General features: G+C 55.9%; 1 protein-coding gene and 1 long non-coding RNA gene across 18 annotated transcripts in view; one reads left to right on the top strand and one right to left on the bottom strand.

Annotated features, from left to right (window-relative positions):
* The window catches only part of RAP1GAP2 (RAP1 GTPase activating protein 2), an 80,330-nt gene that overhangs the window by 38,569 nt on the left and 25,752 nt on the right, over positions 1–16,009 (top strand). For 14 of the 17 annotated variants that reach the window (XM_056335970.1, XM_056335953.1, XM_056335980.1 and 11 more), the window contains one exon: positions 12,085–12,169. In XM_056335970.1, the coding sequence (XP_056191945.1) occupies positions 12,085–12,169 (85 nt within the window). Of the gene's footprint in view, positions 1–3,129; positions 3,258–12,084; positions 12,170–16,009 lie in introns of those variants that run through there. The other 3 variants (XM_056336056.1, XM_056336008.1, XM_056335999.1) reach the window with 1 other exon arrangement.
* Positions 1,291–2,989, bottom strand: LOC130148034 (uncharacterized). The gene is made up of 2 exons (XR_008821455.1): positions 2,750–2,989; positions 1,291–2,131 (listed from the first exon to the last, which is right to left on the bottom strand). It is a non-coding gene; the product is annotated as an uncharacterized LOC130148034 (long non-coding RNA).

The raw sequence follows: 16,009 nt of genomic DNA, 5'->3' as shown, positions 1-16,009 counted from the left end.
CTACAAGTGATGTCCTCGGGAGCAGGAGGCCCCCAGTTCCCCTTCACCTCTGTGTCCAGCAGCTGAGCATCCAGACCTCCTAGGAAAACCCATGGCCTCCTAGGAAGATGTGGCCATCATCAGATGGGAACTTCTTTGTGCTGGGGTGGAGGCAGCAAAGGGGCTACGGTGTTTCCCTCACAGCCCTTTCTCTGTGCGAGAGAGTAGGTAGCGTGCCGTGGCACGGCACAGCACAGCGTGGCTGTAATCCGGGTACTGAGCTTCCATCCCAAGGCTTCACTCCACCGCCCTGCCAGCTCTCCTGCAGCCCCTCACCATTTATTATATTGCCTTCGTCCTATAAATTACAAATCAGCTGCAACAGAGTCCAGAAGAAATTGATTACAGCGCGGGCTCGTTTGCTGTATTTGGGTGGAGAAGAAAATGTGGCGGAGTGTGTCTGCTTAAAGTGATTCTCTATTTCCAAATATGAGAGAATTGAACATCTTTAAAAATCAATACAAAGCCACTTCAGCATAAAACAAGAGGAGATTAATACTTAACTTGTCTGGAAAAAGGGAGGAGAGACGGTGGAAAATGTCTCCAGAGAGAAAGAGACTCAATGAAATTTGAAGCTGGCTGTTTAATGTGAGAGGTAAAAGGTTTAAAATTAAAACCCCTCCCCCTCCATTAACTGGAAGCTAATGAGGTGCTGGAGAATTGATATAATTTGGCATGGAAATTGGTTCTAATTTATTTCCTTTCTTTTTTTTTTTTTTCTATGCCTGAGAAATTTGTCAGACTGATGATTTCTGCTTGAAAGGAAGCAGCCAGGTATTTTCTGCAAGAACAGATTTATTGCTCCAACAAAAACTTCACTGAAAGGCTTTGCAGTGTGCGTTAAGCACTCTTCCCTGCCAGTGAGGATGAAGGCAGCACCCAGGTTTAACATAATTCTTTCCTCTTACCCACTTGCATTCTGGCACCCACAACACGTGGTTTGGCATCATCTGATGTTGTGCCGAGGAGGCAGAAACGCGTTTTTGGGGTATTTTGAGAATGGGTTGGAGGAAAGTGGGGACCTTGTCACCTGTCTGCTGGCATTACTGTGCTGGAGAACTGGCTGCTGCTCCAGCCTTCCCAGGGACCTGTTGAGGTCTGTTGAAATACGAAAATACTAATCTCTGATTTTAAGTTTTGACTCTTTGAAGAGCTAGGAGTGCGCTGTGCGGGTCAACGTGAATAGTGTGGTGACGGCTGAACTGCTGTCAGGTTCTTCTGGGGTGAATTAATGTGTCATGTTGACAAAAATAACGTTGCACATATTTTTATCTGACTTACAGTAGAATGCATAAAGAGATTACAGTGATGATGGATGGTTTCTTACGTTGAATTTAAGGAATACATCTGATCAGAGATTATGCTGAAACATTTATGTAGAAAAGGCTGAAGCGAAGGTTGTGTCGATCACCCTAAGCGTGGCAGACGGGGTGCAGGCAGGAGGAGGCAGCAAGAGCAGCTGCTCTGTGCCACATCTGGTCTGTGGCCTTTGCGAGCTCTTTGCTCCTGAGTAAACGCATTTATTACGGACTTTGCCAGGAGAGCCCCACGTGCTGTTAATGATTGACTGCCCTGACTGGGGTGTCTCCAGGCTGCTGGTGCTCCGTGGCCTGTCAGAGCGCCGGGCCGTTGCACCGTCCATGGAGCCACTCTCTCCATCTTCCCAGGAGCTACTGCAAAGTGGGGCTCCCACTTGAGTGGGATGCTCCTGGTGGGGTGACCGTGGTCGGCCGTGCCACCTGCGTGTGCCCCCCAACAGGCTGCCTGTTTGCGGCAGGGTCCTCCCAAAAGCCCCGACCTGTCAGCTGAGACAGTTTGCTGGATGGCTGTGCCGGTGGTCCTGCACCCTGCTGCCTGCCGGAGGCTGTGCTATCCCTGTTGTGAGGCCAGGCTGCTAGAATGCACCTGGGGGAGCACTTTAGGGGCTTCAGCAGATGATGCAGTAGGATTATTGTGACTTCTCTGAGGCTGGCTGCAAAGACGCGGAGCACCGGTGGGCTTTGGGCAGTGCTGGTGTCTCAGTCCTGTGTGGGGCCGGAGTTCCACTTCTGTGTTCTCGTACATGTCTGTGGCATGGACTGTGTTTTCATCCCTGTAAGGAGGAACACGCTTAGAATGCTGTAGCTAGTCCTGTGTCTAATTCCCGTGAAAATTAAGCTCGCAGAGGAGGAAGGTGAGATGGGAGGTGGGGGGGATGTGTGTGTGGCAGAGACCCGGGTGTTTTATCACCATGGCAACAAAGACTTCCAGGGAAAGGTGCTGAGGTTGTGAAGTAGATCATTTACAGTTTACTTAATTAAAAAAAGCGCCACAACAATCCTACATACATTTCCTGGAACAAGATGTGTGCCAGCTCCCCAGCGCGAGCGGCAAGCCGGAGGGCTCGCGCTGCTCCCGGAGCCGGCTCCGCGCGGGAGGGATGCTCCCGGAGGGATGCTCCCGGCTGGCACGGGCAGGGTGGGCGCTTGGCCGGGACCCGCGGGGCTGTCCCACCTGGGGAGGGCAGGACACGTGTGAAAGGCAGGAGCGAGCCCTGCCCTGCGCGGGGTCTGCAGGGGCTGTGAGGTCACTTCGCCCCTGCCAGGAGCGCGGTCTGCGGGTGCCGGCGAGGGATGTTCTCGCGGAAACTCGGGCATCAGGGTAACGCGGCGCCGGCGGCGAGGCCGGAGCCCCGCCGCTGCAACCGGGGTCCCCGCTCCCTGTAACGCACCCCAAAGCCGGCCGGACTGATGGTCTGCGGGGGGGGACACAGCCTCAGCGGGGGGAAAGGGGAAAGGCGAGCGGTCGCCGTTCTACAGCCGCTTCCCGCGGGGCTCCTTGCCCTGCCCTGCCCGGCCCGGCCCTGCCCGCGCACATCTCCGCGCAGAGCGGCCCCGCGCACATCTCGCACACAGCCCCGCACAGAGCGGCCCCGCGCACATCTCCCGCAGAGCCCCGCGCAGAGCAGCCCCGCGCAGAGCAGCCCCGCGCAGAGCAGCCCCGCGCAGAGCAGCCCCGCGCAGAGCAGCCCCGGCGGCGGCGGCGGGGAGCGCGCAGGGCGGCGCGGGCGCGGAGGCACCGCCCCCCGCGGGAGCGGCGGCTGGGGCCGGAGCGCGGCCGGCGGCAGCGGCGATGTCCCGGGCGGGCGGCAGGCTGCGCTCCCGGCGGGCGGGGATCCGCGCCGCCGTGGTGCTCATCGGGCTGCTGCACCGCTCCCGCAGGCACAGCAAGGAGCAGAGGTGGGCTGCGGGGCCGGGCGGGAGGGGGGGGGCTCTGCCCCGCAGCCGGCCGGGGCGCGGCGTATGCCGGCGGGGCTCGGCCCCCGCTCCAGCCTCGCGGTGCGGCGACCCCCGGCGCTCCCGGCGGGCAGCCGGACAAGGACTGTTGGGCTCGGCCCCGCCGCGCGCGGGACGGGGGTTCCTCGGCCGCCGCTTTGTCCCTGCGCCGGGAGCGGCTTCGCCTCCCCCTGCCCGCGGGCTGCGCCCCCGGCCGCCTGCGCGGCTCTGCGCGGCCCCGCGGGGCGAGGGGCACCGCTGCTGGCCTCGGGGCGCTGACGCCGTGCGCCCTGGGTCAGGGAGCTCTCTCTGCCCCAGGACTGCGCTGCTCTGGCAACTTCGGTGTTAAAAATAGTAAGAAATGTGCATCCAGACCTCGGGGCTGTGCGTACCTCCAATTTGGGGTGGAGGTGACGTGGGCGCTGCTGCAGACTGGGGTTTTGTTGTTGTTGGTTTGGTGGTGTTTTTTTTGTTCAACTTGTTATTTTGTACCAAAACGATATGAATGAAGAATTGATTATTTGGAATCCTTATTATAAAGTATTCCCTCCCCCTCCAAATCTGTGAGCCTGAAAAATCAGAGTAAGACAACTGGGGATGAAGCTTTAGCTCTTCACTCACCTGCAGTTTTGGGTCACGGGGTCCATACCCTGTTTTTTGGTGCTGCTGCCGTAGGTGCTTTGCCTTGGACAACAGGCGCCTTGTGAGGGCAGGGTTTTAGCGATGCTTTTGTGGTGTAACGATGGCCTTCCCATGTGAGTTCATGTGTTGCTGTAATTTTGGGATAATTTCTTCTCCTTTGCTGGGGTTTTAGGTGTATCATTAAACTGAACAATTGGAAAAAAGCAACCCACAGGTCTGATGGTCCTGAAGGAGCAGCAAAGATGGATGCTTACCTGAGCAGACCCCTGTCCTCCCCTGCCCCAGCTGGGATGTGGCAGGTGGAGGCTGTGCTGGGGCATCCAGTGGGCTTAGCTGTCCCCGTCCCTGCTGTTGCCCCTCGTGTTTTGTCTCCTTTAGCCGAGACCCATGTGGGCTCCCATTTAGCTGTGGGCTCCAGCTACGGGCCAGAAGGTTTCAGAGGGGCTGGCTGATTGGGGGGCGGCTGGGGCCCCTGTGCTCCCCCCACCCTGAGCTCCATGGTCTGGGGCCTCTTCTGCTTTCACATGCTGTGTGGGGAGCACCTGAGCACTGAGGACATCTGTGCCCCTCCTCCAAACACTGTCCCCACTGAAACTCATTTGTTTGTCTCAAAGCATGGTGGGGAAGGAAGGGAGTGCTTTACTGGTCACACCGAGCGAGACTTTTCCCAAAGAGTCATCTTTCCCATAGGTACCAGATTTCTATGAATGAGCTCAGCATAACACTTGAGGGCTGAGAAAAAATCTGGCTCCAAACTCTCATAGAAATCTGGCTGGTGATGTGTGAGTCTGGTTTTGTTTTTTTCTTTATTTTTTTTTCCCCCCACCATCACGTTGAGCACAAACCCTCTCAGTGTAATTCTTGCTGTGGGGTTTATGGAGTACAACAAGAGACACACAGACATCTCAAGGGGACAACCCCTGAGGAGGTTTTTTCCTGTCTGCTGTGGACTGAGGAGCCTTCATGGGAGCGACTGCAAGAATTCAAGCAGTTCTTTACGGTGGTTGCTTCATCTTATGCAAGCTGCCAGGGCCATCAAAGTGACATAATCTGCAGGAAAAGGAAGGGACTGCTAGCGGCATCGTCAAAAGGGACTCTGTTCCTCCACCTGCTCCTATTTTCTTTTTTTCCTCCTACATTCGGTCTTTGTTCTGTGTTTGCAATTGAATTTTGCTTTACACAAGCCATATGCAAGCCTGGCAGGATTGGTGGCAGCTGCAGAGTCCCTGGTGGCCTATGTCCCTTTCTTGTTAGCAACCCAGCAAAGCACAGCACAGCAAATTGGCTTCACCAAGCTCCCCTCTCAGAGCCAGGGTGGCACTTACCTTGCTCCCTCCACCTGCAATCAATCTGGCCCATGCCTGTCCCATGTGCTCGAGCTGGAGGGGAGCAGCAGTAATGTGCACCAGCAGCTGGGGCCTGAGGGGGCCACTGCTGCCTGGCTCCCGTCCTGCTTTGGATACCTGGGATTTGGAACTGGGTATTTTGATTTAAATCAATTTTCATGAACTTCCCACGTGCAAGCAAGGGGATGCTCTGGTGGCCATCCTCTTGTGGGGTAAAGCTGGTGGGTGGGTACTTTGGTGTGGGTGCACCCCTCTGTTCGCTTCTCAGTCTCAGCTGCCGTGTAGGCGACTGGGAATAAGGCAGATGTCTTTACTCACTGCTGTTAGTTTACAGTTTGGTTCAGCAAGGGTTACTCATGGGTAGTTTGTCTCCTGGTGCCATTGAGTGAAATCTTTGTACTGCCAAAGTAAATTTTAATCGCCATTTGTTTCAGTGGGATGTTCCCTGGAGTAACATCCCACATGTTTTGGGTCTTTCCCTTCCCCTTCCACCTTCTACCCCTGGCGCAGATGCCCAGGTAGGGACGGCGTCCCTGCGCCCTTCAGCATCAGTTCTGCGGGCAGTTGGAGATGCTGGTTTCTGGGAGCTGTTCTCTGCAATTTGCAAATTATTGAATCAGCTCAGAAACGGCTGCCCAAGGCTTGCTGGCTCATGTTTGTCAGGAATTGGATCAGACGGGCCTTCTGGTCTTAAAAAGTCCGCAAGTGCCTTGGCTGGTTTACCCAAATGCTGCAGGAAATCACTGCTTTCTCTCTGCTCCTGCAAGTGAGATCAGACAGTAAAATTTATAAAAGATAAAAATCTCTTTCTACCATTATTTGTGTATCAAGCCTTACTTTCTTGGCCAGAACAAGTGGGAAGTCCTTGGCCAGTTGGAAAGAACCCAGTGTCTGTAGAGGTGCAGGCAAAGCCGGAGCCAGCTCCTCGCTGTCCCCCCGAGCAGGATGGGCAGTGCATGGGGCAGCAGCGACCCACACAAACAGCACAGGCAGCGCTGCCTGCACGAGCGCGGCTTGCTCTGAACTGTTCTTGACAATATTTGTTCTCTGTACAGAGGAGTAATTAAAGCTAAACTCATTGGCAGTTAAATGTCACCTTGCTCTGAGCAGGGCTTTGGCTCCCGCCTGTGGGAGCTGTGCAATCGGGGAGGCTGTGTGTGCACACAGATGCAGGCTGGCAGTTTGCAAATACCTAATTTATTGCAAGAAATCTAGACCAGAAAATGCTGCTCTTGTTCTTTGCTGACTCTCAGGCTTCAACACAAGAAGGTAACGCTTCAGGGCAGGACCAGCCTGGGCCCAGGACATAACAAGGTAAATCAGTCTATTAGGGAAGATGTTCCACAGCGGGGGCTCTGCCTGGCGCCTGTTTAAGCCCCGGAGCACCGGCAGCTTCGCAGTGCAGGGTGCGCGGGATGGAACCGGGTCTGGGGTAGCTGTGGAGCCCCAGTGCTGTCTGAAGTTGGGAGCCCTGCAGCAGTGTGTGTCCTTTGCAGACGTCCTCCCTGGGATGAGTGATGATGCAGCGAGATCTTGCCTGCCTGGAGTCCCTGGGATTGGATGGAGAGCTGTTCAAAGTCAGAGTAAGGTGCTTCATTCAGGCACTCACTGCAGATTTTCACGTGTAGAATCTCAGCGAGGTGCCCTTGTCTCTGTTGCAAAAGAAAGTTATTTTCGTTGGGTTGGGGTTTTTTTTGCAATTTGTGAGCAGCTGGCCAAGGGCTCCTGGCTGCCTCAGTGCCGGGGGTATCGCAGGCTCTCGCCAGCATCCTGGAGCTGGGGACCAGAGGCTCGATCCCAGCCCTCTGCCATCAGCTGCAGCATCCATGCAGTACCTGCCAGCAGGGAGCAGGGATGGAGCAGCCTGGGCTCCACTCCCACCACCACCCCCTCCAGCATGGGGGCTTAACCCCAGGCAGTGGGAGGATGAAAAGCAATACGGAAGTGCAGTCCCCTGTGAAAACTTAAGACACTGGGCATTGAATATTAAATAAACTAAAAAGGGGAGCAGCTGGCAAGGTGATGCCCATCAAGGGCAAAAAAATGATGAGTCCAAAAATAGAGGCTGTTAATTTACAGGATAATCTTTGCTGTCCTTCTCAAGGGTACAGCATCTAGACAAGCTGAACTTGTTGCTGCAACAGTTTTGCACCTTCTCAGGCCAGGTTTCATCCACAGAATTAAGTGTAGGCAGAAGGGTAACCTGCAGTGCTCCATGTTTAATTTGCACAGTGTAACAAAACGTAGAGCTAACCACTTAGTGTGAGACACTTTGCCATGTCAGATAATACGTTGACACCTCCCCTTCCCACGTGTAATTCTTACGAGCGTACTGTGTCAATTTAGAGCCTGTCTGGTAAATCAGATGAACAGAACAAGAAGATGGGATGCATTAGAAGTTTTTCATTAGGCTTTAGGCTGAGAAAGCGGGAGAGCAGTGTGCACTCCGAGATGGGGATTTGGCTGGGAACACTTGGGGGGGCTCCAGGGGTCATGGCAGCCCTGGCTCTGCACTGAGCAGGATGTTTTAGTCAGGATTGCAGTGTGTCAGTGGGGTTTACCAAATTCAGGATATGAATTTGTAGGCACTTTTGGGATGTGATGAGGGGTGCTCTAAAGACAAAAGGTCTTAACCTGCCCTTGCTGTATTGGGAACTCGCCAGTGCCCAGGTGCTCAAAATGGGGGGGGGGAAATCCACATTTGCTCCCCTTTGGGAGAGGTGGGGAGCAGCCCTGGCCATGTGGACCGTACCTTACTGGTGGGGGCTGGCGGCAGTGGGGTCCCCCCCAAGTGCAGCCCCATGGCTGCAGCCCTGGCCAGGAGAGGGGACAGGACCCATGCTGGGATGGCAGGGCTGATCTCACGGTCTCCATTAGGAAACCCTGCAGTTGGCCCTGCGTAACTGCATTAAGGTATTTCCTTAATTAGATTTACTAAGTATGTAGGATTCTAATTCTTTCTTTTCCTTCTCTCTTAATTTGCCTAATGCGAAAAATGAAGAAATAAAATTACAAAAACAATGCCTGTGTTGCCTTCTGGAAAGGCTGGTGTCTGGCTGTGGGGCTTTGGAGGATGCTCTCGCACACCCTGTGCACTGGCACCCAGCCACAGCCAGGGCGAGCTTGGGGGTGTCGGGGCTGGGTGAAGCACCTGGATGCCTGCCAGGCACTGGGTGCTGTCGCTGGGGAGCGAGCACAGCACCGTAACCTTTGGTTACGTTATTGATGCTGGAGCCACTTATCTCCCGTGGTGCCAGGGGGAGGTGAATGGGGAGCGATTGCAGGGGCTGTCCATTGGAGCTGTGCCGTGCCAAGCCCAGGCTTCAGCTCATCACGCTATTCCTGCTGTCCTTCCCTACCCCATCCTCTCTTCTTGCACTGTGCCATCCTGGTGCGGGGCTTGGTGGAGGAGCTGCCTGCAGAAGACTTGTGGAGACTTGCACCCCTGGCGCCAGCCGGGGAGCGGGTTATGGCGTGGGGCTGCCACGAGCACCCGCTGGCCTTGGCGGCGTCAGGGGAGATCCCCGGGGCTGCTCCTCCATGCGAGCATTGTGGTGCACAGATAAAGACGTGCTAATCTTCCTCATGATTCATTTATGGTCCCATGAGGGTAATCTGTTTGGGAATTAGGCTGATGGCCCTTGACCCCGTAGCTGATGGCAGGCTGAATCATCGGAGTCTGTAGTTGCAATTTCACGTAATGTTATTTCCAGTGCACAGAGGCTAATTAGGAGCGGTGGCTGGTGAATGGGTTTGTTTTGCTCTCCCCGGAACTGTAAGAGCAGTTCCAGCAGTTCGGCCCCAAAGAAGCAATCAGCATGTGACAGAGGAACACGTTGTTAAATTGTGCGAGCGATTTTATAATACTTAGAATATGATGCTATGGCAACCCGTTACAAATCCCAGATCAAATCAAATTATTTGTGTACATCCCTGTAACTTTAATCTTTGCAAAGTCTGATACATTTTATGCCTTTGAGGCCACTGTGCAGATTAGTGCAATCAGGCAGAGCTCAGGGTTCAAAGCAAGGAGAGCAAAGGATGAGTGATTTGCTCCAGATCAGGCTGTGCTTTAGTGTCCTAGAAAGTTGAAGAGCAAACAGTAAAAATCTGTCATCCTCGGCATTTTTTCAGCAGTGGAGTCATGGTGAGTTTGTGGGGAGGAGAAAGGGAAGGAGCTCAATAAAAAATATGGGTAGGCAGGACATGAATTCTGCTATTGCCCATACGCTCTCCCACATTGCTTTAATTCATTTCTTGCACTGAAAAACTGGAAGATGTTGAGAGCTTAAATGACGTGTAATAATGTAAAACAAACTTGACCTGCTCTGATTTAAAAAAAAGGCAAAAAAAGACATATATTGGTTTAATGTAATGTAAAATATCAGTCCTTGGTGTGGATTCACGCTGAGACACCATCTGCTGGGTATTTCGCTTGGTGACTCCAGCTGTGGTTGCGATGCCGGCACAGCCTGGGTGGTGCCACAGCCCTTGGTGCCCTGCAGCTGCGAAGGGGATGGGTGCTGCCGGTCCCGCCTTGCCCCTCGCAGCCGTGGGACAGCATTCTGTGAGTCCTGCTCCATCGCATTGCAGCCCAGAGGCCAAAAGCCACCTTCCTCCTGCCTGTGACTGCCCGCACCTCTGGAGGAGCCCAACAGGACCATCCTGAGTCCAGGAGAAGTAAGTCCTGATGGCAGGGCCCCACTGCCTGCGTGCCTGCGCTGCCCTGCGCTCTGAGAAATGCAATCAGCAATTACTTACAAGTACCAGAGGGTTTGGTCTGCTAGGTCCCAGGTCCGTGAGCCGGATCCCCGTGTGCCAGCGGCTGGGCTGTGGTGCTGCCCAGCATGGTGGTGCGCCTCCCTGCCCTGCGCCATGCTGGTCCCCCTGTGCCCTGCCTGGGCTGGTCTCACGCCTCTGGGACAGATTTATGGGCTTGAACTCCAGCTCCGTATTTCCCTCAACATCCACCCAATGTTCCTCAGGCTACAACTGAAGTCCATTAATTCTTGTTCCTTGGTCGTTGACTAATGAGAACTATCGATCTACGTCCTGTTTGTCCCTTCCTTCCCCTGGTCACAGGCGCTGCAGCTCCCTGCTTTGCCTGTCTCCATGCGTGCAATATGTTAACAGCACAGGCTGACAGCTGGCAGCCCCCCCCAGCCAAATCTAATCGCGCCGGCTGCGGGGGCATGGGCTCCGAGGCACTGCCAGCTCCGGCTGCTCTCCGCTGCTCTGCCACGAAGTTGGTCCCACAGCAACGGGGAGAGATGTCAAATCCCCAGTCCGGGCCACGGTGCTGTGAAGGGCAGGCTGGGATCCCCCAGCACAGGGCTGCAGCTGGGCAGGAGGCTGCCGTGCCGTCCTGCAGCCTGCAGCGGGCTTTCTCCTAAGTGCTTACCTGTGGGCACGTGTGTGTATGTACGTAAATATGTGTTTCAAGAGATGGAGTCAAGTTTCATCAGGAACAGGGGAAGTCTATTAGCAAGAGCAGCTGTGCACGCAGGCGGCAGGAGCAGGAGCCAGCCCTTCTCAAGCTCTGTTAGCAGAGATGCAGCCAAACAGCCGCTCCTTTGCTCACAGAGCTGATGGTGGGGTTTTGCACTCACTGTTGCACCAACAGTCTCAAAGAAAACTTGCCTGCGTTCCCTGCAGCATCCCGGCAGCACATGGCCCTGCCAAGGAGGGGCTGCAGGCACCCAAGCCTCCCCGTGACCAGCATGTGGTTGTCACCTGCTGTCGTGAGAGCTGGGACTAGTGGAGCAGGGCAGCGTGGGTGGCAGGGCAGGAGCCAGGGCGCAGGTGTTGCAGGAGGTCGGGTGCGCACCCTCTGGCAAGAGCTGTGTGTTTTGGAGAGGGCCCTGGCGGGCATCGGTGCCTGGCTGCCACGCACGCCAAGCTGTGCCGTGCCATCCCGGGGCAGGCTGCCATGGGAACCAAACCTTGTTACTGCGAGATAAACAGTTGGACATTTTGGCCTGGTTTCTGCAGGACTAACCTGGCAGGGACGAGAGGAAACTAAATTAAATCTCAGATTTTCTGACTCCCAGAGTAGCATCTGGCAGTACTGCTGCGAGTGATGGCTTGTTTGTCTGCTGGGGAAGAGGCTGGTGAGAAAGGGACAGGGTATTTTGCTTGGATAATCAGTGGAGGGCTGAGGTTGTGACTTTGCCAGGTTTAGGGGGCTTTTGCGTGGGGCTTTCTTGGCAGCTCCGTGGCGCAGGGGCTGCTCCCCACTTCCCCAAGGTCTTGCATCTCACGATACCTCTTGCTGCCCCCAAATTCAGTGCCTGTGCACATTAGCCAAGGGGCCCTCGGCTGGGCTCGCCAAACCCGTGCCATGGTCTCCCCAGGCTTCACGCCGGTGTCACCGGGCTGGAAGCCGCCTCCGCCATCGTGGTGCCGGGGCTGCCAGGAGGCCAGTCAGGAGCAGATCCTGCCCAGGCAGGAAGGGTGCCAGATGGCGGGAAGCCGTGGGGATGGGTTGTCATAGAAACTCATCCCTTCTGCCCCCCCCCCGCCCCCCCGCAGCCCTGCGGCTGGGCTCCGGCTGGCTCCCAGGGATGCAGCCCCAGCGCTTGGTGGGCAGTGAGGGGTCCCAGCCTGCCCTGGGCGCGGGGCTCTTCAGATGACTTTAATCATCTTTTTATGTCGTCTGTTTGGTTTTTTCTCAGATTCAAGATATTATTTTACAGGCAGCCCGCACGCCGCGTCTTTGCCAAAGAAGATAAGCCCTTATCTCCTGCCTCGTGCTCCTGCTCGGGGCATGGGGGAGGCTGACATGCCTTCATCTGTTTTTTCAGGAAGCAGGAGCTGCTGAACAGCTCGGATGTGACTGTCCCAGAGCGACCGCTGTCCCCCCCGCTCACTGCCCCGCCGACCATGAAGGTGAGTGTGCGGGCGATGCTGGGCTGGGCTGTGGGCGCGCGGTCCAGCCGAGGTGCCGGTTTTGGAAACTGAAGCTGGTGAGGAGCGGCACTTCCAACGCAGCGGCTGTACGGATTTGGGCTGTTCCCGAGGGAGCAGCAGTAGGTGGTTTCTGGAGTTCAGCCTGCAGCGTGTTCAGACACCATCAGCGCAGCGGGCGGGCGTGCCGGCGGGCCCCATCCTGCACCGCCGCTCATGTTACGCAATCACAAGCAGCAGTGCCAAGCAGGGTGCAGAATCCCTGTGCTGTTATCCTTTTAATAACCCTCCCTGGGCGCCGTGGCGGGCGGCTGCTTGCCAACACAAGGCAGACTGCATGTCCCCGGCAGGCAGACACTGCTGGCAGGGTTTGACCCACTGCTCGGTCCTGCCAGGGACGGCTTGGCCGCTGTCTTTTGCCGTGGTGTAGGCAGCAGGTCGCGGGGCACCGTGCTTCCCCTCCGCTCTGCCCGTGCCAGGCTGCCTCTGCAGGGCTCTGCTCCTCCTGCAGATTTCCCAGACCCAACGGGTGATGGCCACGAGCAACCTGGTTAGACCTGGGAGCTGCTCCCGCTTGAGCCGGGGTTGACTGGGCACCTCTGCGGCTCCCAGCTCGCATTTCTCTCGCTCAGACAGTCTCAAGCAAGCAGGAGTGAGCAGCCCTGTGCCGAGCAGCATGATGCACAGAGCTGGGATGGTGACCTGGGGCAAAGCTTCAGGGCGAATTCAGGAGGAAAGGTCAATTTGGGACATGGAGGTGAATGGGGAAATAGGATAAAATGCAGCATGGGTTCAACAAAAGTAGCTTCTGTCAGAGTAGCCTGAGATATTTCTGCGATACCAGTTTCCAGACAAAGGCAATTGTAGCTCTTCTCCCTGGGTTGCTGCAGAGCGCTCGATATGCTGCCACTTGGGAAATTATTCATTAAGCTGGAGAAGATGAGATGGATGTGAGGATTACAAGGTGGCTGAGAACCTGGTTAAATGGTTGTTAAGAGCATGTAGGCTTGGAAATAGAGTATTGAGTTGGAGGAGTTTATTAGGGGAGTTTCTGGTGATTTGGCATATTTAGGGTTTTGAGTATGACCTGGGTGCACAAAGCAGGCGGGAAGTGACAGTTCACTGGTGACACAAGCTGTGGCACCTTGTTGGGCTTGGGCGAGGGGGTGTGTGTTGAAGCCTAGATTGATGGGAAGGAGGGGGGACGTGCCTCTGGGAAACACTTGCTGGCAGTGGGGACACCGTCCTGGGGACACCATGGGAAATTGGGGAGAGGGGGTTCCGCCCTGCAGAATGTACCCAGGGACATGCAGGGTGCCGGGTGCAGGAGGTGCCAGTGTGACAGCCGCAGAGTGTGCTTCCCAGTCCTTATACCAGCAGTGTTCCTGTCCAGCTCAAGGAGGGGAAGCCAAAGCCCCCACGTTGTTTCATAGCTGTGGAGGACAAGAAATCTCCTGGGATGGTGTGGGGTGATGCGCAGACCTCCCAGGGGCTCAGGGGGATTCCATCCCAGGGGTGTTGCTGCATCCCGTGGTGGGATGCTCAGTGGCCACCTTGCCAGTGCACTGCTGGGGAAGCGGTGAGCATCCACGTTTCTCATGTGGGCTGTCCTGGACAAGCGCTGCAGCTCCTCCACAGCCCTAGCCTCCCCACTGTGGGAGGGACCAAACTCTCAGTGCCATTTATTTTGCCCTGCAGGAAGGTGGTAAATTGCTGGGTAACACCTGGCTGGAGTTCAGGTAGGACTTTCTGTGACCATGAGCGCTGCAGCCCTGCAGTGTCCCTGAGGCTCGTCCTGCTGCCATGCTCCCTTGTGCCTTCCCAGGCTTTACAGCAGCACCTGCATCCTGAGAGGGTCTGCCTTTGCCTTTGTCCTTGTCGTGTTTTAAATGGAAATTCTGCCTTCTAATGAGCCTGTGAGCCAAGCAGGCTGAGCCTGGCTGTGCGGGCAGAGGTGGCCCCTGGTGCTGGGGTTTGCTCCCTGCCCAGGTGCTGCTGCAGGAGGGGTTACGGGGGGCGAGACCCCAGGCACGCTGCAGGCAGAGGGTATGGCTGCTCCTCAGCTGGAGACAGGGCAATGTGGGGCAGCAGGAGACTGGGCTCTTCAATGATGTTTAAACTTCGATTGAAGGCTTCCCTTGGCTTGGGAAACTTGGCATGGAAACCTATGGAAAGCCTGTCTGGAAAAAGTGTGTAGTTGCTACACCACATGCTTCAGGTAATGTAAGCTCCCAAAAAACAAAAGCTGAGTTTTTTTTTTGTTTTTGTTTTTTTTTTTCATGCCTCTCAACACTGGTTGTTTGTACTCACACCACGAGCTGCACGGGCCTGTCCCACTGTGGGTGCTGTGGCTGGGGGAGAGGCCAGTGATGGCTTTGGCTGAGGGCGCACCAGGACAGGTCTCTGTGGGCCAGGCTGGAGGCTGCCTGTTTCACTGCTGGTTCTTTGTTGTTATAATCGTGTAATTAAAGCAATTAAAAGACAATTACTGACTTGTTCTGCTTTACAGCAGGATTAAAGGGCTTCAGAATCTTTTGCGGATGGCACAGGTTGTCCTTTCGGAAAAGCAGGCGGAGCTGGGTGGCCGTGGCAGGTGCTTGCTCCCTTCATCCCTCAGTCGCCACCATGCTGGCGGTGGCAAGAGCCGCTGCGGCTGCCCACCCTCGCACCCCAGTCGGGCGGTGGCAGGGGCAGACCCTGCGTCTTGCCTTGCTTTGCCAAGTGCCAAACAGAGATGAATCCGTGTGGTCTGCAGGCTGGCGGCTGGCTGTGGGCCGCGGGGTTGGTCTGCACGTCTGCTTTGTTTGGAGCTTGCCCGTGCCCTTGCTGCCGCTTTGGTCTCGGCTGCTGTTGGCTTTTGAAAGGCAGGGGCTGGTGGGTACCTACTGACGTGTGAGATGGGACTGGAGGTGCCTGGGAGAGGAGATGTCAGGGATTAAGGAGCCATCAGCTTGATGAAGGGAAACCTGGGGTGACTTTGTGGTTGGGAGGCAGACACCTGGTCCCTCGGGAGATGTCAGCTCAGTTCCCTGACAGTTGCGGTCAGCGCAGGGGATGCCAGGCAGTCACTCAGCGCTGGTGTGGCTGAGCCTGTGATGAGATGCTGCAGAGCATGAGTGCTCGTCCTGCTCTGCCCTGCTCTTGGTAGATTTCAAGGTGCTTCCCAGAGATCTGTGCAAGACTTAGTGTCATGGAGAAGGACAAGGAGTAGGTACGGGTATTGGGAGCAGGGACAGGAGCAAAGTCCCCAGCAGCAGAGACTGCCTGTGCTTTGTCACAGCCACACAGGTGCTTTGGCTAAAGCAGTTGTATCCTGCCTCCTCCCCAGCTGGTGTCAGGACTGGTGCCTTCCCTGCAGCTCCTGGGTCAGCCATCTGGGTTGTCCTGAGCTGCCTCTGACAGGATTTATGGTTGGGATTTGTTGACCTCCTTTGGAAGGGCTGTGGCTTTTTTCCAGCTGGAGAGGTCGGGTTTTCTGCCTCCTGCCTGGTTCCTGCTGCAGCTCTCCTGGGTGAGTGCCCTCCTGAGGGGCACAGCGCATCCCGCTTTGGGGCCATGCATCCCCTGGAGGGGCTCTGCATTCCACTTGTGGAGCTGTGCATCCCACCTCAGGGCTGTACATCCCGCTGCGGGACTGTGCATCCCCCCTGTGGAGCCGTGCATCCCGGCAGGCACCTGCCCATCCCCTGCAAACCTTCACCCGCTTCCTGCCCAACCTGTTTCGGGCGCTTTGCTTCCCAGGGGAGCCACCCTTTGAAATAACAAAGCAGCAGTCCTGCCGTGCCTCTGGCTTGGAGAAACATTAACGAAGGGAGGTGTTGG

Source organism: Falco biarmicus, chromosome 1 (genome assembly GCF_023638135.1).
Source record: "Falco biarmicus isolate bFalBia1 chromosome 1, bFalBia1.pri, whole genome shotgun sequence".
Taxonomy (NCBI): domain Eukaryota; kingdom Metazoa; phylum Chordata; class Aves; order Falconiformes; family Falconidae; genus Falco; species Falco biarmicus.
This window is presented reverse-complemented; position numbering and strand designations above follow the sequence as displayed.